This window comes from Monodon monoceros, unplaced genomic scaffold (genome assembly GCF_005190385.1).
Source record: "Monodon monoceros isolate NGI ecotype Baffin Bay Population unplaced genomic scaffold, NGI_Narwhal_1 Super_Scaffold_5, whole genome shotgun sequence".
NCBI classification, from domain to species: domain Eukaryota; kingdom Metazoa; phylum Chordata; class Mammalia; order Artiodactyla; family Monodontidae; genus Monodon; species Monodon monoceros.
Genome location: NW_021703782.1, coordinates 105,874,035 through 105,899,631, shown reverse-complemented (window position 1 = coordinate 105,899,631; position 25,597 = coordinate 105,874,035). Strand labels below are relative to the sequence as shown.

At 56.2% G+C, this 25,597-nt stretch overlaps 2 protein-coding genes and 1 non-coding gene across 4 annotated transcripts; 1 reads left to right on the top strand and 2 right to left on the bottom strand.

Moving 5' to 3' along the window:
* Positions 1 to 347: 347 nt before the first annotated feature.
* Positions 348 to 13,523, bottom strand: SLC27A4 (solute carrier family 27 member 4). Of its 2 annotated transcripts, none has more exons than XM_029202948.1 (13): positions 13,254 to 13,523; positions 11,766 to 11,932; positions 9,781 to 10,175; positions 8,359 to 8,517; positions 6,842 to 6,911; positions 6,643 to 6,734; positions 5,713 to 5,822; positions 5,234 to 5,443; positions 4,938 to 5,064; positions 4,371 to 4,508; positions 4,087 to 4,251; positions 3,850 to 3,996; positions 348 to 1,639 (listed from the first exon to the last, which is right to left on the bottom strand). In XM_029202948.1, exons 2-13 carry the CDS (start codon positions 11,924 to 11,926, stop codon positions 1,482 to 1,484), a joined length of 1,932 nt encoding a protein of 643 aa, XP_029058781.1. In that variant the 5' UTR covers positions 11,927 to 11,932; positions 13,254 to 13,523; the 3' UTR covers positions 348 to 1,481. The 2 variants fall into 2 exon arrangements, with proteins under 2 accessions (XP_029058781.1, XP_029058782.1); XM_029202949.1 differs by having other exon boundaries at positions 4,938 to 4,941; positions 13,254 to 13,397.
* Positions 13,524 to 13,933: 410 nt separating this feature from the next.
* On the top strand, positions 13,934 to 14,023 carry TRNAR-UCU. Its single transcript is given in 2 exon segments — positions 13,934 to 13,970; positions 13,988 to 14,023. It is a non-coding gene; the product is annotated as a tRNA-Arg (tRNA).
* Positions 14,024 to 15,929: 1,906 nt separating this feature from the next.
* COQ4 (coenzyme Q4) lies at positions 15,930 to 25,564 on the bottom strand. Its single transcript, XM_029202950.1, has 7 exons — positions 25,194 to 25,564; positions 24,959 to 25,090; positions 23,774 to 23,870; positions 23,148 to 23,250; positions 18,000 to 18,129; positions 17,296 to 17,389; positions 15,930 to 16,767 (listed from the first exon to the last, which is right to left on the bottom strand). The coding sequence occupies exons 1-7, from the start codon at positions 25,261 to 25,263 to the stop codon at positions 16,596 to 16,598; spliced, it is 798 nt and encodes a 265-aa protein (XP_029058783.1). The 5' UTR covers positions 25,264 to 25,564; the 3' UTR covers positions 15,930 to 16,595.
* Between the last annotated feature and the right edge of the window lie 33 nt (positions 25,565 to 25,597).

Below are 25,597 nucleotides of genomic sequence, written 5' to 3'. Positions count from 1 at the left end.
AGCTCATCTGGCTTTCCTGTTGCCTTCTGCACCAAGGAGCAGCGGGAAGGGCAAGGGGCTGGGGCTGGCATTCCAGTCCCCACTACTTGCTGTGTGACCTCAGTCAAGTGACAGACGGTGCTGAGGGTTAAATAGTGAAGATGACGCCCTGGGGCACACATGCTGCCTGCTGCCCTGGCTTGGGGTGGACCCCCTTTCCATTGGGCTGCGCACATTTCCAGCCTGCGTGCGACTCCAGGGTTGGGCCCTAGGGGACAGCTGGCCCTCCGCTGGCACTGCTGACAGCTCTGCAAACACTGTTCCAGGAAGCTTTCCTAGACTCTACCCAGCTGGTTAGGCAGCCCTGCTCTGCCTTGCACAGCACCCCTGCCAAACCCCCTGGGAAAATGCACCCCTGGCAGAAGGAACAGCATGGGCAAGGGTCTGGAGATGGGACCCTGTGCTGGGTTAGGGTTTCCTCCCTCAACAGCTCTGAACAGCCCTTTCCTCATACTGGCTCCCTTTAGCTCTCTGAATCTTAACTGATCATTCCCTTGTCACAGAGACGACAAAGTCACTTGCCCAACGCGCAAGCTCGTGACACAGCTGGTTTAGACTCTCAAGATCATGCTGTTAAAACACCCTGCCAGGCTCAGGTGGGAACTGCCCCCCATCTAAGATAACCTGCTATATCCCTCAGTCCAAATGAACGAATGAATGGAGGAGTGAATGGGGCAGAAGCTGGGGCCTGAGCAGGCTGGGGTGAGCTCAGGTGGCATCACACGGGCAGGGGGAGGAAGGCAGAGTTTATTGGCCCCTGAGCGCCCCCCCACCCCTTCTCCCTTCATAGCCAGGCCAGGACGGAGACGGAGGAGGGGACATGGACAGACCCACGAAGACAGAGAGGCCCTGCCTGAGGGACAGCCAGGCAGGCACCCAGAGAGAAGGGGATGAGACGGGTGCCCCCTCCAGGCTGCCTGCTACAGGTCCAGGCTGCCTGCTACAGGTCAGTCTCTCTCCTGCCCTCCTAGAGGCACCGGCAGGGCTGAGGACGCCTGAGTGGCTCCAGGGCCTGGATCCTATTCGGACACCTGATCAACGGCCACTGCTGCCCCCGCCCACTCTGCTGGCGTCCTGGGTCTGGGGGCTTCTGCCCTGGTCCCGTTTACAAGCTGCCTGTTCTCTGGAGAGTGCTTGGTGACCCTCCACCTCCCCTGTCCTGCCCTAAGACATCACCCTGAGGGGCCCAGTCTCAGTCTCAGCCTGGGGCCCAGAGGCCCCCTGAAGACACAACATGGAGATGAGGCTTTCACAGAAAGCCTCGGGGGGAGGGGGAGGCAGCAGTGAGTCCCTTGGCAGTTTTGAGGGGTGGGGGTCGGCACCTCGGGGTTGTGAGGCCAGGCCCTTCTTGCTTTGGTCTGGCTTTGCCCAGGAACCCTCTGGGGTGGGAGCTGGTGCTCTGGGTCCAGCATCCGGTGGCCCTCAGAGGGACTCGGGGCAAATCACAGCTTCTCCTCGCCTGCCTGGATGCGAGTGTAGGCCTCTTGGTCCAGAGGGACATAGCGGCCCTTCCGGACATCCAGGTAGAACAGTGGGTCTTTCACAACTGTTGGGTCAAAGCCCTCCTTCCGCAGGTCTGTCTTCTGTAGCTTGAAGGTCCCTGAGGGAGGGAGAAGACGGGGGAAGAAGGGTCAGAAGGGTGCAGGGCAGGGGCCTGAGCTCTCGGAACCCGCCCTCCCGCCAGGGTTGAGGAAGGGCAGAGGACACCGGAAAGGGGAGGAATGGGAGGAGGGGCACCGCCCTCTACAGTTTGCAAAGGCTCCATCCATTACATTACGTATCACTCCTCAGAGCAGCCCCGGCAAAGGGGAAGGGGCCGAGTTACCCACGCCTTTCTGCAGACAGGGAAACGGAGACCTGAAGAAGAGAAGCTGTTCTTTCAGGGCCACATGCTGAGTGACAGCAGAGTGAGGACCAGACCGCAGGTCTTCCCTGATGGCTCCCTTTCATCTGAGCACCTCCCAGGTACAGAGGTGATCTCATGCAATCTGCACATCAACCCCAGGGGCAGGTGCACAACCATATTCTATGGATTCTAAGACGCACAAGATTTCAGATTTCAACATCTCTGAAGTAGCTCAGTTCGTGTGTCTTCCCCTTAATAGTATGTGATATAAATTATGCATCTTTCAATCAACGGTCTTAGCCCCTCTATATAGATGAGAAAACTGATGCTCAGAGGCACATATCTCAGCCAACGTCACACAGCTCGGAGGCAGTGGAGCTGGGGTTTGAACCCAGGTGTGATAGAGATGCCAGAAATGGCTACAGCTTCTTCCCAGGTACCCCTCTGCCGCGTGGACTGGCCACTTCTCCCAGCAAGAGATGGAGTCTTTCTCAACGGCTGCTTGAATCCAGACTGGCCTTACAACTGGCTCTGACTCACAGAATGCGGAAGAGGCCATGTTGCGGGTGGTCTAGGCCTCAAGGGGCCTTGCAGCTTCCATCCCCACCCTCTCGGGGTGCCCTGAGACCAGTCTAGCCTCTGAAGGGGGAGAAACCACATGGAACAGAGCAGAACCACCCCAGGAAGGGCCGCTTAGACGGGCGCTAAGACTGGCCATATGTGGCTATGCAAATTTAATTAAAATGAAACGAAATTTAAAATTCAGTTTCCGCGTCACACTGGTACCACTTCAAGCGCTCGGGGCTGGTAGCTGCCATGTGGAGAGCGCAGAGCGCAGATAGAGCACACTGCCATCACCACCGTTCTGTGGACATCACTGCAGAGCCAACTAGACGGAAGCCCCACGTGAGGGTGGCCCTCTTACACCCGATGGCACTATTTGACCCTAGATGGGGCCAACAGAAGAACACTCAGCTGGACTTAACCCCAAACTGCTGACCCACAAATTGTGAGCAAATAAAATGGCTGTTCTGAGCCCTAAGTAAGTTTGGAGGCAGCCAGGACTGAGGAGAGTGGAGGGGAGGTCGGGGCATGAGCCTCAGAGCTTCCTGCCCAGAGAAGCTCCTGAGAGGACCGACAGACAGAAGGATGGCACCACCCCGCCGTGTGCCGGTGGACCCACCACTCGCCCCTCCTCCTGAGTCACCTGCAGCCTCCCCCAGCCTCCACACAGGACAGGAATCTGACCAGGTCACTACCTTGCTCAAACACTTCTGTGGCTCCCTACTGCCCCCGGTATAGTCCAAGCCCCCCTCCCCGGCCCACAAGGCCTCTGCTGCCCTTGCCATCCCACCTCACGCCGCTGCCCACCCCTCACTGCTCCAGCTTCAGGGGCGTCCTTTCATTCCTCTAGCAGCCAAGTGCCTCCCTGCCTCAGGGACTCCGCAGTGGCTGTTCCCAGAGCCCGGAAGGCCTCCCACCCCCACGAAGTCCTCCCTCCCTCCCTCCCTCTCACTCTTGGGTCTCCGCTGAAACCGCACCTCCTCAGGGGAGCCTCCCAGTCACCCACAATCCCCTCATTCACTTTCCTGTTAGTTTGATCTGCATTCCATTCTTTATCTTTGGAATTCCTTATCCTGTGGCTGCCTCCCCTGCTGCTCTAGAAGCTCCCAGAAGGCACAGGTCCTGCCGGAATTTGTCACCTATACCCCCAGGGCCTAGCACAGTGCCTGGAGCAGACTAGACACTCAGTCGGTATTTGTTCTCAGTTGTCCCACTGAGAATGGATGCACCCTCTCTCCCTGAAGCCTGGGTCTGCTCACAGGTAGGTCAGGTTACCAACCACTTGGCAAGGCTGTGGGTGAAGGGAAAATGACAGGCACCCCGGCCTCTCAGAAAGACCCAGGAAGGGGCCTTGGCCTGGCACCTGCGAGTTGGAGCTGGGGTCGGGGGTGGGGACAGACCTGTTTTGTGCAGCTCAGGCAGGAAGCGCAGGAAGATGGGGCGGGCGTACAGGGGCAGCTCCTTCTCCAGGAGCTGGGCTAAGCGCTCCAGGTCACAGCTGCCGGAGGGGTTGGCCACAGCGGCCATGCCGGCCCGGCCCTCGGTTCCTGGGGGTGGCAGAGCGGGCAGTGAGCGGCTGGCGATGGCCCCTGCGGCCCCTCCGCACACACGCCGGCACCTCCTGCCTCCCCGGGTACCTGGCACCTCGACGCCATACACGGCCACGTCGGCCATGGCCAGCAGGCGGCTGAGCGCGCCCTCCACCTCCGTGGTGGACACGTTCTCGCCTTTCCAGCGGAAGGTGTCCCCTGTGCGGTCCCGAAAGTACAGGTAGCCCAGCTCGTCCATCACCAGCACGTCGCCTAGAGGGGAGCTGGGTGAGCTGGGTCCCGGGGAGGTGCTCTCAGAGGGTGGCGAAAGGCCCCTTCCTCCCCCCCCAACCCGAGGGGCGGGAAAGGCCTAGGGAGAGGTGCCCACCCACCGGTGAGGTAGGCCTGGTCCCCCTTCTTGAAGACATCCTTGGCGATCTTCTTGTTGTTGGCGCCCTGGTTGAGGTAGCCGTCGAAGCGCCGCAGGGGGTCCTGCTGGACGATGGCGCCCACCAGCTGGCCCGGCTCACCTGTGGGCAGGGGAGGCAGGGTCAGACCTGCCCTGGGGTCTCTTTCACACTGAGTGCACCCTGCAGCTGTCCACAGAAACTCCCACTTCTCCCCGCCCCACCCCGGGAGCCCCGAGGGCAGGGAGCTTCTCGGTAAAGTCTGGTCACTGAACAGATGGATGGAAAGTCGAACAAACAAATGACAGGGTGGTCAAGCCCTACACGACGGCCTAACCAGAGCCGGCACTCCCAGGGCCCTGGCTCTGCTTAAAGAGCTTTACGTTCTGTATGACTGAATGGATGCACGGGTGAAGAAATAAATGCCTGGAAGCCCTCAGAGAAGATGACTTCTGGCTGCTGACCAGGATGGGGCTCCCCACCCACCGGCCCCACCCCCCTCCTGAGTCAGCCCCTCCCACTCTCACCCCCAACTGCAACCCTAGGGTAGACCTGGCTGGCATGGAAGGCAAACGCCATCAGGCCCCCGGATCAGCTCCATGGTGTCCTCGTTGACACGAACCAGCCGGATGGGGTACACGAAAGACAGGATGCGGCTGTTGAATCCACAGGCCCCCACCTGCAAAGGCCGAGACTCGGGCCCAGCTGCTCCCACCATGGGCCTGAAACTGGACAGTCTGGGGGCTGCGGGGGGCCTCCAGCACCCACACTCCCACACTGGAACTCTGCTCTCCCCTCTGCCACCCGTGCCTTCCGTGGTCCATCCGCATCCCCAACCTGGGCCGCACCTGGCCGTCGAAGTTACCCAGGCTGCAGTTGCACTCAGTGGCCCCGTAAAACTCGGCCACCTGGGAAATGTGGAAGCGGCTACAAAAGTTGGTCCAGATGGACTGCCGGAGGCCGTTGCCGAGTGCCATGCGCACCCGGTGCCGGTTTTCCGCCTCCCGGGGTGGCTGGTTCAGGAGGTAGCGGCAGAGTTCGCCGATGTACTGCACGATCTGGGGATGGACTTGGCGTGAGTCTGGGCCCCTGAGGCTACTCTTACTTCACTACCCCCCAACCCCCCAAGCCCCTACCCCTACTACCCCAGGGGCCGGCTGTGCAATCCCTTCCCTCTCTGGGCCTCAGCCTCCCCATCTGAACAATGGGAGTGTTGCCCCAAATAAATGGCTGGCTGCCCTCAGCTGTAAGACAGATGTCCCTGGGTAGACCTGGTGGGAGGGTCCCGAGGGGACGGGGATGCTCATCCCCTTCCCCTCTCACTCACTGTGCAGTTGTATTTGATACAATCGTCCCAGAAGCGGGAAGCTGAGAACTTCTTCCGGATCACCACCGTCATGCCATGGAGCAGGCATTGCCCGATTCCCACGATGTTTCCTGAAGGCAGAGGGGTGGGCCTCAGAGGTCAGGTAGACAGGAGACCCTTCCCTCCAGAGCCTCCTCTTGTACAGCCCAATCTCCTCAAAGGCTCTTTCCCTTTCTCTCTCCTGTCCTGTCCCTCCAACACTAACTGGTCATATCTCTCTCGCCAGTCAGACACCTTCCATGGCTCCCCAGTGCCTATAGGATTGAGTACGCAATCCTTAGACTGTCCTCTGAGGCCTCTGGAGCTGGCCCCAAGCTCCTGCTCCCATACCCGTAACGCTACCATTCAGCCAGGGGGCACTGAGCTAGCCCACCTAGCTTCTGCACCTCACATCTGCCTGCCTTGGGTGCACCTCCTCCAGGAAGCCTTCCAGGCCATCACTGGGCTCTTCCCTTGAACTGAGCTCCTGCTCCCTGCCTCTCCTCATACTCAATGCCATTTCTTGTATTAAGAGTCAGGGTAGGGTCCCATCATTCATCCTGCCCCAAACACACACAGCCAAACCCTAAGCACGTTGAGGGCAGGAATTACATTTATTCCATCTCTGTCTTTCTAAAAGCTCCTAAGACCGAGCAGCTCCTAAGACTGTGCATACCTGTGGAAGCGACCTGAATGGTCAGACCAGCCCAGGTGCCCTGCGGGACACAGCCACACACACCACTTTTGCTGGTGTGGCCACTTTCATTCAGAGATCAATGCCCATGTCTGTATTTGAACCCAGATTTGACTCCAAAGCTCAAATGTTTCTACTGCAACATGCTGCCTGCCAAGAAGGGTGGGGCTTCCAAGACTCTGGGGGTGCTGGAGGCTGAGTGGACAGGCCTGGAATACCTGCAGAGTGGTAGAGGGGGAGACAGTCGTAGACGATGTCGTCGGGCCGCATGCGGAAGCCGTAGTACACCAGGGCAGCCATGCGGTAATACCTGGGAGGGCAGAGGGCCAAGGGCTCTGTGGGCAGCTGGAAAGGCAGGAGGAGCGGCTCCGAGGCCCCACCATCCCCAGGCCTCCCCCCAGGGCACCTTCCCCTTACCTGCTATGCACCACGATGGCAGCTTTGGGCAGCCCTGTGGTGCCTGACGTGTAGATGTAGAAGAGCTTATCTGAAGAAAACAGACACAGGAATAGCTGTGAGAGGGGGCAGCACAGGGCTGGGCAGAGTCAGGCAGGCAGACATCTGTAGGTGTACATCACTCAACACCCACTCCCATCACACCTCCTCCAGAAAGCCTACACTGATGACCCCAGGCACCACTCTCTGCTCTAATGCCTGCACTGCTTCCTTCAACGAACTTTTTCCGAGCCCTCGCTCTGTGCCAGGCCCGGGGAGACATCAGTGACTAAGATGAGCACAGGCCTTGCCTGGGTGGAGGTGAGAGCCAAGTGGGACAGGAAGATGAGGACACGGGTATTTCCAATACTGAGCGCAGAGTGCTGGGAAGCACAGGGCCTGCCAAAGCCCAGCTGCAGCGCTTGACCCAGGCTCCAGGGAGGGGAGGTGGCACCAGGGAGGGCTTCTCGAAGGAGGTGATGCCTACTGCGTGGGGAGGGTTAGCTGCAGGAAGCCGGGTGCAGAGGTAGCTTTTGCACCACTGACCATTTCTGTATTCCCCCACTGCCAGGACCAGGGATTGTCATGTTATGGTTTCTGTGTGAGGTCAGCTCCACCAGGCTGGAGGTTCCAGGAGGTCAGGAATGCCTCTGCATGTTATATAGTAACTATCTCACGTTCTCAGGGCGCGTGCAGTATGTCAGCCCTAGGCTTGGCGCCAGGTTCAACCAGCCAGAGTCCCGCCCTCAAGGAGCTTACAAAAGCACCCAGCGGACCATATGCACACATGGCAGAGGTTAAACCGTAATGACGATGACGGCCAGTTACTGAGCACTTCCGGTCATACCCTAGCTTTCCACTGGACCTTTTCCAACCCTCAAACACAGGTTCTGTTGCCATCCCCAATTTTATGGCTCTGGGAACCGAGGCTCAAAGGGCAGCTCAGGTGTTCAGGGTCATACAAGGGAAGCAGTAGAGCTGGGATATGAACTTGGCCCAGGCTCTGAACCCCCAGGCGATGCAGCAAGCCGTGGGCTCTAGAAGGCAGGCTGGAGTGGGCAGGAAGAGAGGTGAGAGGGTCTGGAAGGCTGCCTAGAAGTCGGGGGGAGGCAGCCCAGAGCAGGGAGGGGATCACAGACCAACAGGGGCCTGCACTGAACAGGTGGTGGGTGACCATGCAAAGGGTCTCGCCCCTGGTCCAAGCGCAGCCCAAACTCAGGCGAGGCAGGCTCCTGGGTTCCACGTGATCCTGCGCATGTCAGGCGTCAACGAAGGCTGTTCAAGAACTGCGTTCTGTGTGCCTGGTGCTTTCACACACATCAGCTCATGCAGCCTTCATAGCAAGCCCAGGATTACTGTCCTCATTTTCCCGGATGGAAAAGGGAGGTGACATGACTCACTCCAGGTCACGCAGCAAGTTTACAGAAGAACCCAGGCCTTGAGGCCACTGCTCTGTCCCTGGCCATCTTAGAACGCCCCTGTGGGGGTGAGGGGCCCACCTACGAAGCCCTTGTTGGGGCGGCTGGGCAGGTGCTTAGGGGCATCTTCTAGCAGGGGGTCCAGGTGCTCCGTGCCGGCAGGCACTGCGCTGGCCTCCCAGGGACCGGTGCAGAAGAGGCTGATGGAGGGGTCCAGGCTGGCACAGATCTCAAGGACAGCTGTGGGGGAAACAAGGCAGATCAGCAGGCAGGCCAGGACACCCCGTGTTCCCAGGACCTCTGCTTGTGCCGGGGCTGTGTCAGGGGAGGCTGGCTGGGTAGGGCAGAGAGATGGGTGAAGCACCTGGGACCTCGTCATAAGGAAGATGCTGAGAGGAGCAACGGCTCCCATTACCTGCTGGCTAACTACGCCATGGGCTCTTTACATGCATGCTCCTGCGCACACACCCCAGGAAACAGGTACCAATAACAGCCCATTTTACAGATGAGAAAATTGAGGCTGAGAATGGGAGGGATTCACTCACAGCTAGAATGTGCTGGAGCTGGGACTCAAAGCCAGCTCTATCTCACACCAAGGCTTACTATGGCCCTACCCACTGTACCATGCTAGTCTATGGGGGATTGGTTAGGAGGGAGGAGTGGGGGTTCAGAGGCCAGCAGCCCTCCAGCCTCTTCAGAGGGTGGGAACCTTCTCTCAGGCTCTCCTGTGCACTACACATGTCCAGATACTCACCCGCCCTGAGCGTAGGCCAGTCTGGCCCACACGGCCACAACTCCTCTGGCTTCCTCTTGACTTGTCCAACCCTCTCCCCTCTCCCTGCTGCATCTTTCCTCCTCCCCTTTCAGCATCTTAAGAACCTCTCCTGCCCATTATTCCACAGTCACAGCAGCACGGGGAGAGAGAACAGGGACACTGTGGTCAAAGCCCGAGATCAAACCCCGGTTCTGTCACTTAACAGCTGTGTGGCTCTGGGTGAGTGCCTCACGCCACTCTGAACCTCAGTCTCCTCATCTGTGAAGCCAAGATGACAATCTCTACCTCACCAGGCTTAGTGGAGATTAGAGCTGCTTTTGTAAAGCCCCAAACTCAGCATGTGGTCAGTGCCCAACGCGGCGGCCAATAAACATAAGCTCTGCAGGAGAGCGGGGAACAGATTCTTGTTCCCATTTTATAGATGAGGCCTAATTAGTCACAAGAACAGTTACCATTATGTCTGAGGGGTCACCTAGCATCGGCCACTGTGTTAATACTTCAGGTGAAGTGTCTCCCTGAAAACAGCAGGAGGCAGGTGCTATGGTGAGGAGACTGAAGCACAGGGTCTCACTCGGGTCTCCAGCCTACCAGGGGCACAGCCCAGGCCATCTGACTCCAGGGCTCATGCCCCTAACCGGTGAGCCACACAGACTCTCCCAGGGCTGGAGGGGGGGGTTGTGGCGGTCCCGTGGGACTCCCTGCCTATCCCCTGCCCCTTCGGGGCTCACCTGGGGCCATCTCGCTGCCAAAGATGAGGGCCCGGGCCTGGGAGGAGGTCAGGCAGTGGCGCAGCGCGTCCCGCCGGAGGTTGGTGTTGATGAGCGCCGCCTCCACGCCCAGCTTGGCCATGCCCAGCCACAGGCCCACAAACTCATTGCAGTTCTCCATGAAGAGGGCGACCACGTCGCCCGAGGCCAGGCCCCGAGCCTGCAGGAAGTTGGCCACGCCGCTTGAGTAGTCATCCAGCTGGCAGAAGGTCCAGTGGGTGTCCGTGCCCTCGAAGATCAGGGCCGTCTTGTCCGGGTGGCGCTGGACCGTGGAGGCGAACAAGATGGGCACCGTGCGCCGCTCCCGCAGGTAGCGTCGGACCTTGGCCTTCACCTTCAGGAGCACTATGCCGCCGCTGGGTGTGGGGCGGGAGAGGGATGAGCAAGGGAGCTGTGACTGCTGGGCTTGGGAGTGGGGGTCCGGAGGCCCTGGTCTGATCACTTGTGACACCCCTTTCCCAGCACCTGTGTGCGGGGCAGCGATACATGCAGTGGCTCACTGATGCTGCACGATAACATCAGGGACCCGGGCGATTACTCCCTCCCCGGTACAGAGGAGGAAACCAGTGCCAGGGTTTGCCCTGGGCTTTACGGGTGGAACGTGGCAGCGCTGACATTTGAACCTCAGTCCTGTCCGGCTCCAGAGTTCAACTCCAAGTACACTCTAAGCTCTGCTCTGAGTCTGCTGCTCTGTTGGGGACTTCACGACTACAGGGCCCCAAGTCAAAGTCCAAACTCCTCCTCCTGGACCTCCCACACCCCCGTATTGTCCCTCTCCCCGTAACTGCCGCAGAGAAAAAGGACGAGTTTGCGATTTGTCCCGTCTCCCTCCCGGTGAGCCCAGCAAGGTCCGCCCTGTTCACCATCTTGCCCCCGGGCGCTGCTCAGTGCCAGGCACAGGGTAGATGTTCAATAAGTGTTTGTGGAATCGCTTGGCAACATCCTCCTTTCCTGCCCCACCCGTGCCACCTCTGACCCCTGAACTCTCCTGGCCCCCCAGCCTCTGTGCCTTTGCTGATGCCGTGCCCTCTGGCTGGAATCCCCCGCTCCCACTTCCTTGAGGTGACTCTCAAGTACAACTGCTTTTCCTCCAGGAGGCCTCCTCTGATTCCCCAGGGCCCGGGCCTGAAGCCATCTCCCTTTGTTCACGCTCCCACAGCTCTCTGCTGTGACCACCCTTCCCGCAGTGGCCACTCGAAACCTCCTTTTGCAATCAACTCAGACTGGCAAATGCCGAGCCACCTGTTCTGGGTGTGGGTCGGGGTGCTGGGCACTGGGATACTACCGTGATTAAGACTGCCAGGGTCTCTGCCCACATGGCACTGCCAGTTTAGGGATTGACTGTGTCCCCTTCCGGTCTCCCTGACCAGTCTAAGCTTGGCCCAGGTCTGGGGCTGCCTCATTCCCCTCCCCACCCCAGGCCCCAGAGTCAGCTCAGCGCTTTTCACAGAGGAGGTAGCAGCAGGTGTTTCTGGTACAGGATATCCCCATGGACCATCTCTGACTTTCTCTGGGAAGCAGGTTCTCCCTGACATGATTCAGGGCCTGCTCTAGAATTCAGTGCCCTCTCAGACTCATGCCAGCTGGAGGACAGGGCCTCCTCCACAGGGTTCTTCTTCACCCTCTCACAAGTTACAGCATGTTCTTAGGACTCCTTACAGATGTCTCCTCAACACGCCCGGTGTTTGATGTATGTCCCAGGACCCCAAGTCTGCTCCAGGCTAAAGAGCACCAAGTTAAGTAGATTCCCTGGGAGGAGACTTTGACCTTGGCAATGGAGGTACCACATACTATTGCAAGGGGAAGGGTGTGGAACACAGACTGCTCCTTTGGGGCCTGGGTGCCCTGTGCTGGTAGAGACCATAGGGTCTGGCCTGGGGAGATTTGGGGGATTAGGAGCCCAGCACAGTGTAGGAAACCCAGGAAGGGTTGTACCAGGTACTCACAAGACATCACGCCTGATGGTCTTGACGAAGACTCGGACGAAGCGCCAGCCGCCAGACCCCAGGTAGAGGAACAGCAGGGAGAACCCTACTTGGGTCCAGGGCAGTTTCAGCACCAGCTTGGAGAACAGCAGCAGCCCCACCAGAGATGCCCCAAGCAGCATTGTGGCCTGTGGGCACAGGGCAGTCAGTGGACCCAAATGCCTGGATCCCCTACCTCCTGGCTCGGGCAACCAGGCCACTATCATCTCAAAGGGTTAACCTGTAGTGAGGCCATATTGAGTAGGGTAGCCGAGGACTGGGTCCCTTTCTGGGGCTGTCGGGAAGGGTCAGGCTAGAGGCATGGGACTTGAGGTGAGGAGTTCCAGGGCTGAGAGTCAGAGGCTGGGTTCTAGCCCCTAAGTCCCATCTCTGCCTATGACTCTCTGAATGACCTTGGGCAAGTCCCTTTCCCACTTCAGTCCTTAGTCTTCCCCTCTGTGCAATGGGTGTAATGAGAATTGCTCTCAGAGGCCCTTCCAACCAAAAGAAGACAGTCCACTCTCCTGACATCCAGGATCCCAACCAAAATGCCTTGAAGCGGATATTGACTTGAGTGCCTCGGGCTCGACTCCCCACCCAGAGACCTACGGAGTTTCTGTGGATGATCAGGCCAAGCCACAACACCCAAAGGGGCAACTTCTTGAGAAGGGGCCCTGCTCAGTCCCTGCCCATAGGTCCAGGCAGTGCCATGCCTCTGTTGGCCCACAGAGGGCGATGGAGAAAACAGGTGAGAGCCTGGAGGTGCCTGAGAGGTGACCGCACAGAGGGGAAAGGTGATTGAGGGAGAGGAAGAGGGGCTTGAAGTCACCCCCACAAACACACTCAGCAAGCCACTCAGATGAATCTTAGGGGACTGGGGCTTAAGGGGAGAGGAACGGCTGGCAGGGCTGAGATTAGGACTCTTGGACTCTATTCCTGGTGCTTTACAGACTTGCTCAAGGGGCAGCAGATGGGACTGTTTTCCTTCAGGTTCTCCTGTTCCTGGGGAAGGGCTGAAGGTCACGTCTATGAGGTAGCCTGAGATTCTCCAAGCCAGGACGAAGACATGGTCTGGACCACAGGGAACCCTTACACCATCTCTCCCTCCTCCACACGAAAAGCAAAAGCCGGGAGGGGGACCGAACCAGCGCCTCCAACTCCAATGCCAAGGGTCTCCAAGGTCCTCAGACCTCTGGACTAACAGAGCCCGCCAGGGCAAAAGACAAGGACCCGTCCCGGAAGGCTGGGGGATGGGACGAGGAGGGAACGGGATGCCCAGATCTCCCGGGCCGCGAGCCCGGGTCACTGCGGACCGCCTTGACCCCCAGAAAAGCCAGGGTAGCAGAGCGCCCGGCAAGGAGACAGAGCAGCAGGGCGCGCCCCCCACCCCAGACCGGTACCGCCACCTTCCCCGGACTCGGCCGGGCACATTCTCCCGCCCGGGGACCCGTTGTCCTAGCCTGTGCTCACCTGGTGTCGGCCCCGCCGCGGAGCACGCAGTCCAGATGCGGCCCGGCTGCTGTAGCAGAGTGGGGAGCGCGGAGGAGCATCAGCCGCTCCTGGGCGCACAAAGCCGAGTCTCAGCAGCGTTTCCACGGCTCGGCGCCCTGCACGGCCCAGCAGCTCGGCCGGCCCGCCCCCGCCCGCGGCGCTCCTCCCCTGCCCGTCTCCCGCCCGCCTCCCGCCCGCCTCCCGCAATCCAAACCGGCTGCGCCGGCCGGCACCGCCGCCTGCCGCGCCTTGCCCAGGGTGAGCACGCCGCAGAGCTGGTAACGCCGCGCAGCTGGCAACGCCGCGCAGCCTCCGCGAGCCCTACGCCGGCCGACCCAGCCCGTCCTACGCGCGCGACGGCTCCTGGCGGCGCCCCCGCGCGGCACGCTGGGAGTTGTAGTCCGCGCCGCGCAGCCCCGCCGGGCAGCAGAGGCCCCCGGGGCAGTTGAGGAGGCAGGCGGGCTCTGCCTGGACCCCGACCCCCAATCCCTGGGCGTCCGGACGTGGGGGAGAGCACCCCCACCGCACCGTTGGCGGAGAATCTGGAGTCCGCGCCCGGACCCAAGCAGAGTTCAGCAAAGGCCCGGCGCCACACCTAGAAGAACGCTAAAAAGGCTTTTTCAGGCAGAGGTGAGTCGGGTGGGAAGAATCTAGCAACTGGCTCTGTGGCGCAATGGATAGCGCATTGGACTTCTAGCTGGCCTCGTGTGGTTATTCAAAGGTTGTGGGTTCGAGTCCCATCAGAGTCAAATTTTGACAGCTCCTCCTTCACTTCCATTCGGAAATTTTACGGCCTCCAAGGCCACAAGGTTCAGAAGACCCAAAGCCTCCTGCAGACCTCAGACGGGCACCTGTGCTTCTGGGACAGCAATAAACTTGGTGTAGGGATTGCTGCGTAGGAACCCTTTCCCATCCTTGGTATCTTGAAAGCAACGTGGCACACTTGGTGGTACAAAGGGCACGGATCTGGAGACCCGTACGTATCTTTGGCTTCTGAATGGTCTGGACCCTGAGGGCTGTGACCACGTTTGTCATGCCACCCAGTTCTGGGCCATCTGCCAACTTCCCACCCACTGTGTCACTCTGGACCTCTGAAAACTGGGTTCCTTGATAATCAAACATGTTGGGCATCCACAGTTGCCACTTGTCCTTAAATAGATTCCTTAATCCCTTAGTCCAGTCAAAGTCCTTAAAAGTGAGGAAGGACAGTTTTCAGGGTATGTTTATAGGAATTAAAAATGAAATTTTGGGGCTTCCCTGGTGGCGCAGTGGTTAAGAATCCGCCTGCCAGTTCAGGGGACATGGGTTCGAGCCCTGGTCCGGGAAGATCCCACATGCCACGGAGCAACTAAGCCAGTGCACCACAACTGCTGAGCCTGCGCTCTAGAGCCCACAAGCCACAACTACTGAGCCCTCATGCTGCAACTACTGAAGCCCGCGCACCTAGAGTCCATGCTGTGCAACAAGAGAAGTCACCGCAGTGAGAAGCCCGCGCACCACAACGAAGAGTAGCCCCTGCTCGCCACAACTAGAGAAAGCCCGCGCGCAGCAACAAAGACCCAACGCAGCCAACAATAAATAAATTTTTTTTTTTTTTTTTTTTAAAAAAAGAGGGCTTCCCTGGTGGCGCAGTGGTTAAGAATCCACCTACCAATACAGGGGACACAGGTTCAAGCTCTGGCTCGGGAAGATCCCACATGCCGCGGAGCAACTAAGCCCGTGCACCACAACTACTGAGCCTGCGCTCTAGAGCCCGCGAGCCACAACTACTGAGCCCACGTGCCACAACTACTGAAGCCTGCGCACCTAGAGCCCGTGCTCCACAACAAGAAAAGCCACGACAGTAACAAGCCCGCGTACCGCAACAAAGAGTATCCCCCGCTCACCGCAACTAGAGAAAGCCCACGTGCAGCAACGAAGACCCAACACAGCCAAAAAAACCCACCATAAAACAGCTCCTGCTTGGGACCTTTCTTTGGGCATCACCTCACACACCCCCACAGCAACCCTAGGAGGTGGGTGCTGTTTCATCCCCCTTTTACTTATGATTAAACAGGTCTAGAGAGGTGAAGGGACTTGCCCTAAGCCCCTCTACTAGAAAGCGGAGGAGGAGTGGGGAATTTGAATCCCAGTCTGCCCGACCTCAGACCAGACAAGGAACAAGCAGCGGAAGCTCAGGCTGGAGGGAACGTCTGCCCTCAGTGCTCGAAGGCCCAAGGCTGCCAGAGTCATGGGCAGCACAGGGCAAAGGCAGGAGAAGCAGACTCTTGACCTGATGGGAGCCTTTATTCAGACAGCAGAGACTTGCCTCTCCCCCTGCCTCCCTCTTCTCAGGCCTTCGGAGTTGGGTACAGCCCTCCCTCCTGCGAAGAGCCCCAGCCTGGTACCCAGAGAACCCTGGCTGGCAGGGAGGGGTTGGGTACAGGGGTTGTGGACCTGAGCCATCCGGGCATGATGAGCCTAGACAACTGATTCCTACGCACACGTGGTTCTGAAACCATGCACCTCAGATTGGAACTTCAACCCACGTGCCAGGACTCGAACCCGACCAAAACCCACAGTCTTCCAACTGAGATCACACACCTGGTTTCAGGACTTAATGAAGCTCAGGTTCTTGATGTTTCATTGCAGAAAGTATTCAATGAGACAAAGTGATAGGTAAGAGGTGGATTTAGTTAGAGAGAAACATACTCCACAGACAGAGCATGGGTCACCTCAGAAGGCGAGAAAGGCCCCAGGGTATGTGGGTTGTCAGTTTTTACAGGGGTGGGTAATTTCATAGGCTAATGAGTGAGTGTTCCAGCTATTTTTTAGGGGGGAAAGGGGCAGGGATTTCCAGGAATTGGGCCACAGCCCACTTTTTGATCGTTATGGATCCTTGGAACTGTCATGGCACCTGGGGGTGTGTCATTTAGCTTGATGACGTGCTGCAGTGAGCGTATACTGAAGCTCAAGGACTAGTGGAAGTTGACTTGTCCGCCATCTTGGACCCATTTGGTTTTAATCAGTTTATGTCATGTCCTCGGGCTTTGTTGTTCTTTCAAAGGTTGTGCCCTGCCCCCTTCCCTCCTGTTTCAGTTCTCTTTGGGCAGCTCCTGGCTCCCCTAGGAGCTCCACCACGGCCTGCTCCCTCCCGAGTTGGCCCTCAAAGCCACTGAGCAGTGGTTATGATAAATTATGATTAGTGGCGTCCAAGGGTCAGTGTTCAAAGAAAAGGAACAAAGGTGATGGCAAAGGAGCGCTCCACCCCCAGGGGAAGCAGGGGTGGGGGGTTGGGAGCCAGGCCAGGCCTTCCGGCTCAGGGGCTCAGGGGCTCAGGACCTAGGCTGGGCCCTGGACGTGCATGGGGGGCTCTGTGATGCTCAGCTCCTGCCGTAGAGCCTTCAGGGGCTGCTCCCAGCGCCGCTCGTAGTACAGGTTGAGGACACATGGGGCTCTGCGCGCATTCTGAACTGCCCATGGGATCAGCTTCGAGACCAGCACTTGCAGGTTTCTGTAGGGCAGCAGAAGAAAAAGAAGACAAAAGACATAAGGTCCTGAGTGCTGGGCACACCACGTTCCCTGCAGTGGATGTGCATTTTCTCAGTTAATCCTCACACAGACCCAAGAAGGAGGTAGTTGCTATCCCCACTTTTCCGATGAGGAAACAGAAACTCAGTGAGGTAAAGCCCTGTGCCCAAAGCCACACATTTTGAACATGCCGAAGCCCAGCTTTAAATCGAGGGCTACCTCACTCCAGAAGCGAATGCCAGCTTGCATCCCCTGGCCCCCTCAGTTCCCTGACTCTACTGTTCTCACCCGATACTGAGGCCTGGCCCAAAAGACCCTAGAGTCCTATGAAACGTCCAGGCTTCATTCATAGTCCTGGAGCCCCTGTGCCAGGCCAGTTTCACCTCTCTGCCCCATTCTTCCCATCCTGGATTCCTGAGAACCACTGGGGCTGCTCAGAAAGGCTGTGGGCTCTTCTCTATTTCCTGGAGCCCTGAGCCTTCCCCTGACCCCTCACCACTTGAGAACTTACCGGGCACTGAGCTGGATCGGTCCGAAGAGTGCACTCAGGATGCACATGGGCAGGCCGGTCTGGACAGCCTCAAACCACTTCACCACGATCTCCCCTGGCAGGCAGGGTGGGGAATGGGGTGGGAGGTGAGCAGGGGCCAGGAGGAGAGGCCAGTGATGCTGCCGCTCAGGGCAGGACACAGTGAGGTGTCTGCTCCGCTCCGAATCTCTACTAGGGGTCAGCAGTGCCCAGTCCCAGCCTGTGCTGGGCCCTGGGGCACTTGGCTTGGGGTTGGGGAGAGGGTGCAAGAAAGAGCAGAAGGAAATAAGGGCTGGAAAGGAAGCTTGGGGTCAGAATGCAGAGGACTCCGAAAGCCAGGCTGAGGACTCCAAGCCTTAGGGAATTGCTGAGGGCTTCAGAGCGCAGGGAGCTAACAACCGGAACAGGGCAGGGAGCCCTGGTGTTTGGATGCTGCTACATCAGTGTAGGAGCCGTAAGAGGCAGTGGGGATGGAGGATAGGGGATGCGTGGCACAGGTGCACCAAGATGTTCGGGTAAAGCAAACAATGAGGCACTGGGCCAGCTGACTGGTGGGTGGCTGGACAGGTGTGCCCTGCCCTTGCCCTGAAGACAGACTTGGGAGATGCGCTGGCCAGAGCACCCTGCCCCACCCATGCCCCACGCCCACTCCGGATGCACTCAGCAGCTGGCTGGCTGGCACTCACCCAGGATGTTGGTGGGCATCCCCAGCAGTGTGTGGAGCATGTCGTGCACCTCCCGGTACCGCTGCATCACGTATGCCAGCTCCTCACTGTCCACGAATCGGGTGGGCGCTCTGGTGTCTGGGGAGACCCTCTGACAACCATGAACCTCCCCTAGACCCCTTCCTGATGGCTTCCAGGGTCCAATTTGCCAGCCTCTCCTTGACTCTCAACCACGCCCACCAAATTCAAACCCCATCAAAAATCTCTGGGGACTTTGTTTCTGTGCATAGCTGCTGACAGGGGAGTCCTCAGGCAGGGAATATGGTGGATTGGCGCCCCCTTTGCCTACCCCAACTCACACATAATGTACACACCCTGTTGGAATCTATGGCAAAGAAACCCCTGGGGGTGGGGTGGGGGGAAGCAGGAGTTGTTTGTTTAATGATATAGAGTTTCAGTTTTACAAGATGAAAAAGCTCTGGAGATTGGTTTCACAACAATGTGACTATACTTAACACTGTTGAACTGCCCATTTAGAGATGGTTAACACAGTAAATCTTAGGTTATTATTATTTTTTAAAACCACAATTAGAAATAAAATGGGGCGAAAAAAACAAGAAGCACCCAAAGTCCCGAATTCGTCAGATGAGCTGCTCCCAGCCTAGGATGCTCTTTCCCTCCCCCCTCACCTTCACCTTGACAATTCCTCCTATCTTATGGTCTCTTGTAGCAACCCGAACCTTTTTGTGGCATTCGACATGACTGTATCGTGACGTTTAGTGCGTGTGATTGTTAGTGTCTCTCGTCTAGACCTGCACCGTCCAGTACAGCAGCCAATCATGGCAGCCACTGAGCCTTGAAACGTGACAAGTTCCAACTGAGATGTGCTGTACATGTAAAGCACACCCTGGATTTCGAGGACGGTATGAAGAGAATAATGTGAAATCTCAATAATTTTAAAATATTGATTACATGTTGAAATGACATTTTAGTATGCTGGATTAAACAAAATACCTTATTGAAATTAATTCCACCTGTTTCTATTTGCTTTTATGTATCTGCTAGCAGCAGATTACCTATGGGGCTTACACACTATTGCTATGAAGGGTGTTGCAGCAGGCTGTCAGCAGCACAGGACAGGGGCTCACTGTTCTATCTCCAGGGCCTGGATGAATAAACATACCTTAAATGCAGGAGTAAAAGGCCAGCCCCAGGCACTTTTCTGACCTCAGGTAGGGATGGCAACTGTCCTCCTTTACCCACCCTCTCTGAGTCCTTGGCAGCACCCATGCACAGTAGGGACACCCTGGTCTTCCTAGTGCCAAAGCATGGCCTCAGGCTGTCCAGAGGCCAGCTTGGGGCTGCTGGCCCTGTGCCATGGTCTGTGTCTGTGACTTCATTGGGTCCCAGGTCCTAATTTCTTCTACAGAGTTCTAACTGCTGTGTGAAGCTGAAGGTGGTCAGTGACGGCCTACATTTATTGAGTACCTACTATGTGCCAGCACTGTATGAAGTCCCTTACACATATCGTCATTCTGCATCCCTGAGACCACCTGGGCGTAGATACTGTTATGAGCCTCAGATACAGATAAGAAAAATGAGGCTCAGAGATATAAAGTAGCTTGCCCAAGTTCACACAGCTGACTAATCAAGTGGCTGAGTCAGGATTGGAAACAAAGCCTGCTGGATTCCAAAGCCAGTCGCCTTAACGTCCATTATTAATCACATAAGTGCCTTGGAAGATAAACATGAGGTTTCCTCACCTCAGATAAGGAGTCTGAGGCTCAGAGGTCAAATGATTTGCCCAGGGCTTTAAAGCTAGGAAGAAAGGCAGACTTCTAACTCAGGCTACGCCAGAGCCCATGCCCCTAATCTTGATGCCACAAGGACAACCACCCACCCCTCTGAGTCAGCCTCAGGGAGGGTGGCCTCACCTTGAACTTTGATCTAAAGCTCTGCTGGGACAAAGGTGTTCTTTTACGGTGTGTGGGCTGCTGGTTTCCAGGCTCCAGGAGTGTCACAGTCTCTAGGGCTGTTACCACAACTAAGGCTGTGGCTGAACAAGGCGAACCCAGGGGGGCCTTGGCAGTCCCATACCCTCCACAACAATAGGACAAAAGGCTCTAGGAGAACTTCAGAAGATTCTCCATTCCTGGGTGGCACCTGAAGCAGGTCACCCTTGTGGGTTTCCCACTGATGAAATAAACTTGCATCTTGGTGAAATCTCCGGGTGATGGTATAAAATGGGGCAGAGGCAAGTGTTAGGAGAGTATGGGGAACAGATTATTTTCTCAGGGACAATAATCTCCTAAAGCAGGGGTTCTCAACTGTCCACCACGGGACATCTGCAATGTCTGAAGACATTTATGGTTGTCACAACTTGGGAGGGCGAATGCTACCGTCATCTAGTGTGTAGAGGCCAGGGATGCTGCTAAACATCCTACAATGCACAGGGCAGCCCTACAACAAAGAATTATCCAGCCCCCAAAGTCAACAGTGCCAAGGCTGAGAAACCCAGTTCTAGAGCAACCTTTGCTCACTCCTTCACCTCCTCCAGCCTGGCTGGCTCCTGCAGCTGGACTGGAGAGCCACTTGACAGAGGCGCTTTGATGGGAAGTATTTGTGTTGGGGCAGGGAGGGGAAGGGACAGGGAAGGTGCCCTGCTGTATCCTTGGGTCCTTCTATAAATCAGATCATGTTACTACCCTGCTCGAAACCTCGATGGCTTCCTATTGCTTCTATTACAAAATACAGACTCTGTCTCTAAGCAGATAGGGTAGGGGATCCCTGGAGAAAAAGAACGAGGCATGGCATTCTTGACATTAGAGAAGCCATTTTGACCTAAGCCATTTTGTGACCTAAGCCTAGACATAATGCTTGCCCTTCAGCAGGTCTCAGTAATGAATGATCTTCAAGGAATAAAGGAATGCAGGAACAGAGGAAAAGCAGTCAAGAAACAATAGCTCAGGGACTTCCCTGGTGGTACAGTGGTTAAGAATCTGCCTGCCAATGGAGGGGACACGGGTTCGAGCCCTGGTCTGGGAAGACCCCACATGCCGTGGTGCAACTAAGCCTGTGCTTCACAACTACTGAGCCTGTGCTCTAGAGCCCGTGAGCCACAACTACTGAGCCCATGTGCCACAACTACTGAAGCCTGTGTGCCTAGAGCCCGTGCTCCACAACAAGAGAAGCCACTGCGAAAAGAAGCCCGTGCACTGCAAGGAAGAGTAGCCCTCGCTCGCCCGCTGCAACTAGAGGAAGCCCGTGTGCAGCAAGGAAGACCCAATGCAGCCAAAAATAAATAAATAAATAATAAAATAAAAATAAAAATGAAAAAAAAACCCCCAATAGTTCAGCAATAAAACAGTGTCCTCGTTCCTCCTCAAAGAATATACATAACAATCTGATGTGTATCTTTAAGCTTTTCTATAGGAACTAAGGCCCACACCCAGGTGGAGGATGGTAACTACATGCTAAGGTCCCGGACTAGTCAGTACCTGAGAAATGATGATGTTGACCTTTCCTGACCCTCCTGACTTCAATCAACTAAGACTTGGGCTCCGTTGACCTCTGCCCCAATTCTATGCTGAATTCTCCTCTGCTCAAGCCCCTTTATGAATACGCATATACCCTTAGCTTAAAACTTCCCCAGTTTTGCTGTTAACAGACACTGCTTTGGGAAAGCTCCCCAGCGTTCGCCTTACTTGCTGCAAGTAATAAATCCTTCCTTCTCCCCATCTTTGGCTTGATTGTTTCTTTTGGCTCAGCACCCACCAAGAGGCAAACGCAGTTTTCGGGTAACACTTCCCGTGGCAGGCAGGGTCTGGCTGGGCCAGGCTGACCTCCCAGCCCATTGCCTGCTTCACCCCAACTCAATCCTCTAAGGTCATATGGCCACATTGGACAGTTTTCCTTTTCCTAACCACACAGAGCCTTGCACTTGCCAGTTCCTCTGCTCGGAATGCGCTTCCCCATCTCTCCTCAGAACTGGCTCCTCCCCATCTTCCAAGTCTCCCCAGCAGGGCCTCCCATGACCACCCTGTTAGAAGTGGCCACCTGCCACCCCCACTCCGCCCCGTCCTCTATAATGTTTACTGCTGTCCTCACAGCACCACCTGCTAGAACAGTACTAAATAAATATTTTGCCTGAATTTTTATATGAAAATTTTCTTCTTTTACTGCTTTATAGTCTACCTCCCCAACTAGAATATTAGCTCCATGAGGGCAGGACATTGTCTGTCTAGTTTGCCACTGTATCCCCAGCACTTGGAACAATGGATGGCACATGACCGATTCTGAACAAATGAATGAGTTCCTTGATAGATGGGACTCTGCCCGCCGGTCCCTGTCCTCTCTGCCTGGGGTTGGAGAGTGCCACACTTGTCAAACCCAGGGAAGACACTGTCTCTAGAACAGGGGGACACAATGCAACAGTTAAGAACATAATCTGGGTTTGAATACTGCCTCCATTAATACTGGCTTGTGAAATCAGTAAGTTGTTTAACTGCTCTGGGCCTCAGTTTCCTCATCTATGAAAAGGAGATGGGGACTTCCCTGGTGGCTCACTGGTTAAGAATCTGCCTGCCAATGCAGGGGACACGGGTTCGAGCCCCGGTCCGGGAACATCCCACATGCCGCGGAGCAACTAAGCCCATGCACCACAACTACTGAAGCCCGCGCGCCACAACTACTGAAGCTCACGCGCCTGAAGCCCATGCCCTGCAACAATAGAAGCCACCGCAATGAGAAGCCCATGCACCTCAATGGACGGCAGCCCTTGCTCGCAGCAACTAGAGAAAGCCTGTGTGCAGCAACGAAGACCCAATGCAGCCAATAAATTAGTAAATTTATAAAAAAATAAAAATAAAAGGAGATAATAATAGAACATACTTGGCAGGGTTGTTGGGAGGATTCAGTGAGATCATGTATGAGCCTGGCACCTGGCACGCAGTAAGAGGTTAATAAGTGCTGGCCAGTGTAATTGCTCGCAGCGATGTTCCCGGCCCATTTGCCTGTCCCATAGAGAATGACAAAGCCTTGGCGCAAGAGACTGCAAGGCACTCCTGCCCATGCGGGCAGCTCAGGCTCCTCCTTCCTCAGGACATTACTCCTGTACCATTCCTCTCCCCTTCCTGGTGACTACCAAATGCACAGAAGCTGGAAACTCACATACACATCCAGGAAACGGAGATACTCGCGGCCAAGGGAGCCCTCAGGCAGACTCCGGAGCTTGCCCAGGTCAAGGGTGGACAGCGAGATCCGGGGACGCTCCCTGTGAGGCAGAAGGCAGGACTCAGGTATTGGGAGGGCACCAGCAAAGGCAGGTGAAAGGTCCAACTAGATCAAGGGTGTGAGAGGTGAAGGGGAAGAGCAGCAATGGGGCCACAAGTCCTAATGGAGCACTTACTACTGGCCAGGCCAGTGGCAGGGACTGAGAAGACTACCACAAGCTAAGGCTATGGTTCCTGCCTTAGGTAAACAGGCCTCAGATGTGATCAGGGTATTCACAAAGGGCACTGAGGGGTGGGGGTTATAGGCAGCATATGTTATGGGACCTTAGTGAAGGCACAAGAGCCCTGTTGCTGGAACTGGGCTGAGGCCACCATATTGCGCTACCCAGGGGTCATCACAGTGTCTATCTGAATGGCACCCACGGAGTTGGGCAGTGCCCAGCCTGTGCAATCATCCATGGCCAAGGTATCAAGAAGAGCTCTCTAGAGGAACACAACGTGATTCCAGAGAGATCAGAATCCCCAAAGAATGCCCTCAGTTCCCCAGGCAAAGCTGGGACCTACTGCAGGATCTGGGCACCCTCTGGATCCCTCCTCATCTGGTCCCTGAGGACCTTCAGGGTACGGCATCCTGTGGTCTCCCCCAGAACTGCAACCATGTCTGAAAGGAAAGAAATGGGGACAAATGGAGAATATGATCTTAGGTAAGTTACCTGACCTGATCTGAGCCTTAATTTCCTACATGATAAAACAGAATATCTACCTCTTAGTTATGAAGATTCAACTTAAACACTTAGTGAATCACCTGGCACACAGTAAAAGCTCAATATATCTATAGTTACTACTATGGTTGTTAGTTTAATGGGGTGAGATGGCTCTGGTTAGCACAGTGCTCTAAAGAGTTCATAAATCACTTCCACATCCATCATCACGACAGAATACCATGTCTGCATGGATGGGTATAGGCTTTGGTATCAGAGAGTGCTGGGTTTGAGGGCTGGTGTGATCACTATCTAGGTGACCGTATGCAAACTGCTTCACATTTCCAAGCCTCAATGTCCTAATTTGTGAAGCGCAGGTGATACCTTTCATATAGGGTTAATGCGAAAAATCAATAACAACACTCATATAAAACAGCACACTGAGTAAGCAACACAAGGGCTCAGTGAGCAGTTAGCATTATCGTTTTTACTAGAAGGAGTAACAGTGCTTTCCAGACTTAAGAATCCTGGAGGAGATGAGAAAAACACTGTAGGATCCCAGAACGTTCTATTAAAACATCCAGCAAACATTTATTGAGCATTTATTATGTGCCATGCACTATCTAAGATGCTAATGGGATGTTATAATTTGATGGGCCCTCATAAATCATCTAATCCAGAGGTTCTCAGTGTGGCTGGATGACAGAATCTCCCAGGAAGTTAAAAAAGTTTAAACTTTTTAAGTTTAAATAGGCAGAAGCTCAGATTCCACGCCCCTTCCTCCCTCCCCTCCCCTCCTCTCCCACTCCCGGCAGATTCGAATTGAGTAAGTTTAGGGTGGGACCCAGGCATCTGCATTTTTATGAATGTTGCGGGTGATTATGAGGTGCAGCCAGGGTTGGGTACCCTGGCCTAGTCTAGTCTCCAGTTACCCAAAGCAAACGGAGGCTTTGACAGTGTCCAGGACCTCCCCGGGCTTTCAAGGCAAGGCAAGGGCGCGCCCAGACCCCAAGCCGCCCCAAGGAAGCGCCGGCGTGGGCTGCCTTACCGTGGCGATACGGGTCATAGAGCGCCATTCCAGCAGAGCCCGCGGCCAGCAGCGCCTTCTGCAGCGGGGTGGTGGGGATGTGTTCGGGGTAGAGCAGGCCGGTGCCATGGCTCGTGGCTCGAAGGGGCACATCTGCGGGGAAAGAAAACAGCCGCGGTGAAAGGAGCGGGGGTGGGGGTGGGGGGGACAGCGGCGTGACGGGTCCCCAGCACTCCTTCCCGGCCCCACCACTTGCCTGCAGCGGGCCAGGGACGGCTTCGGAACGCGCGGAGGGGGCGCAGGACCCCGCGCAGCAGCGTCCTCATGGCAGCGGGCACTGTAGGACTTCCCAGGGAGGATGGGCGGGGCAAGGGCGACTCCTCAAGCTTCTCTGGCGACGATACGCAGGAGAAGTCACAAGGACTCGATCCCTACCGCGCTGAGTAAGGCCTTTTATGCGGGAAAGATAGCACGGACAGGGAAGGTCTCTAAGTATGAGGAAACCCAGGCAACCTACTTCCACAGATATAAAATTCTCCCCGTTTCACCTAACCCCAAAAAGTGTCTCCAAGTAAGCTCCGCTAGCTTTGGGGGTTCAGCTCCGGACCCTACTCCCTTCTCGGAAGTACGTTTTCACCGAGGACAATAAGACAAGAACCT

Bases quoted from the DNA above. Each gene is read 5' to 3' on its own strand.
- SLC27A4 (XM_029202948.1), bottom strand. From the start codon at position 11,926: ATGCTGCTTGGGGCATCTCTGGTGGGGCTGCTGCTGTTCTCCAAGCTG. The intron at 5,065-5,233 runs GTGCGGCCCAGG...CGGCCTTTGCAG, and splicing joins TGGGTAACTTCGACGGCCAG to GTGGGGGCCTGTGGATTCAA. The intron at 4,509-4,937 runs GTCTACCCTAGG...CCCTGCCCACAG, and splicing joins TTGCCTTCCATGCCAGCCAG to GTGAGCCGGGCCAGCTGGTG.
- COQ4 (XM_029202950.1), bottom strand. From the start codon at position 25,263: ATGAGGACGCTGCTGCGCGGGGTCCTGCGCCCCCTCCGCGCGTTCCGA. The intron at 23,251-23,773 runs GTAGGTCCCAGC...TCTGCCTCACAG, and splicing joins GAGGGTGCCCAGATCCTGCA to GGAGCGTCCCCGGATCTCGC. The intron at 18,130-23,147 runs GTGAGTTTCCAG...CATGGTTGTCAG, and splicing joins TCCGTTTCCTGGATGTGTAT to AGGGTCTCCCCAGACACCAG.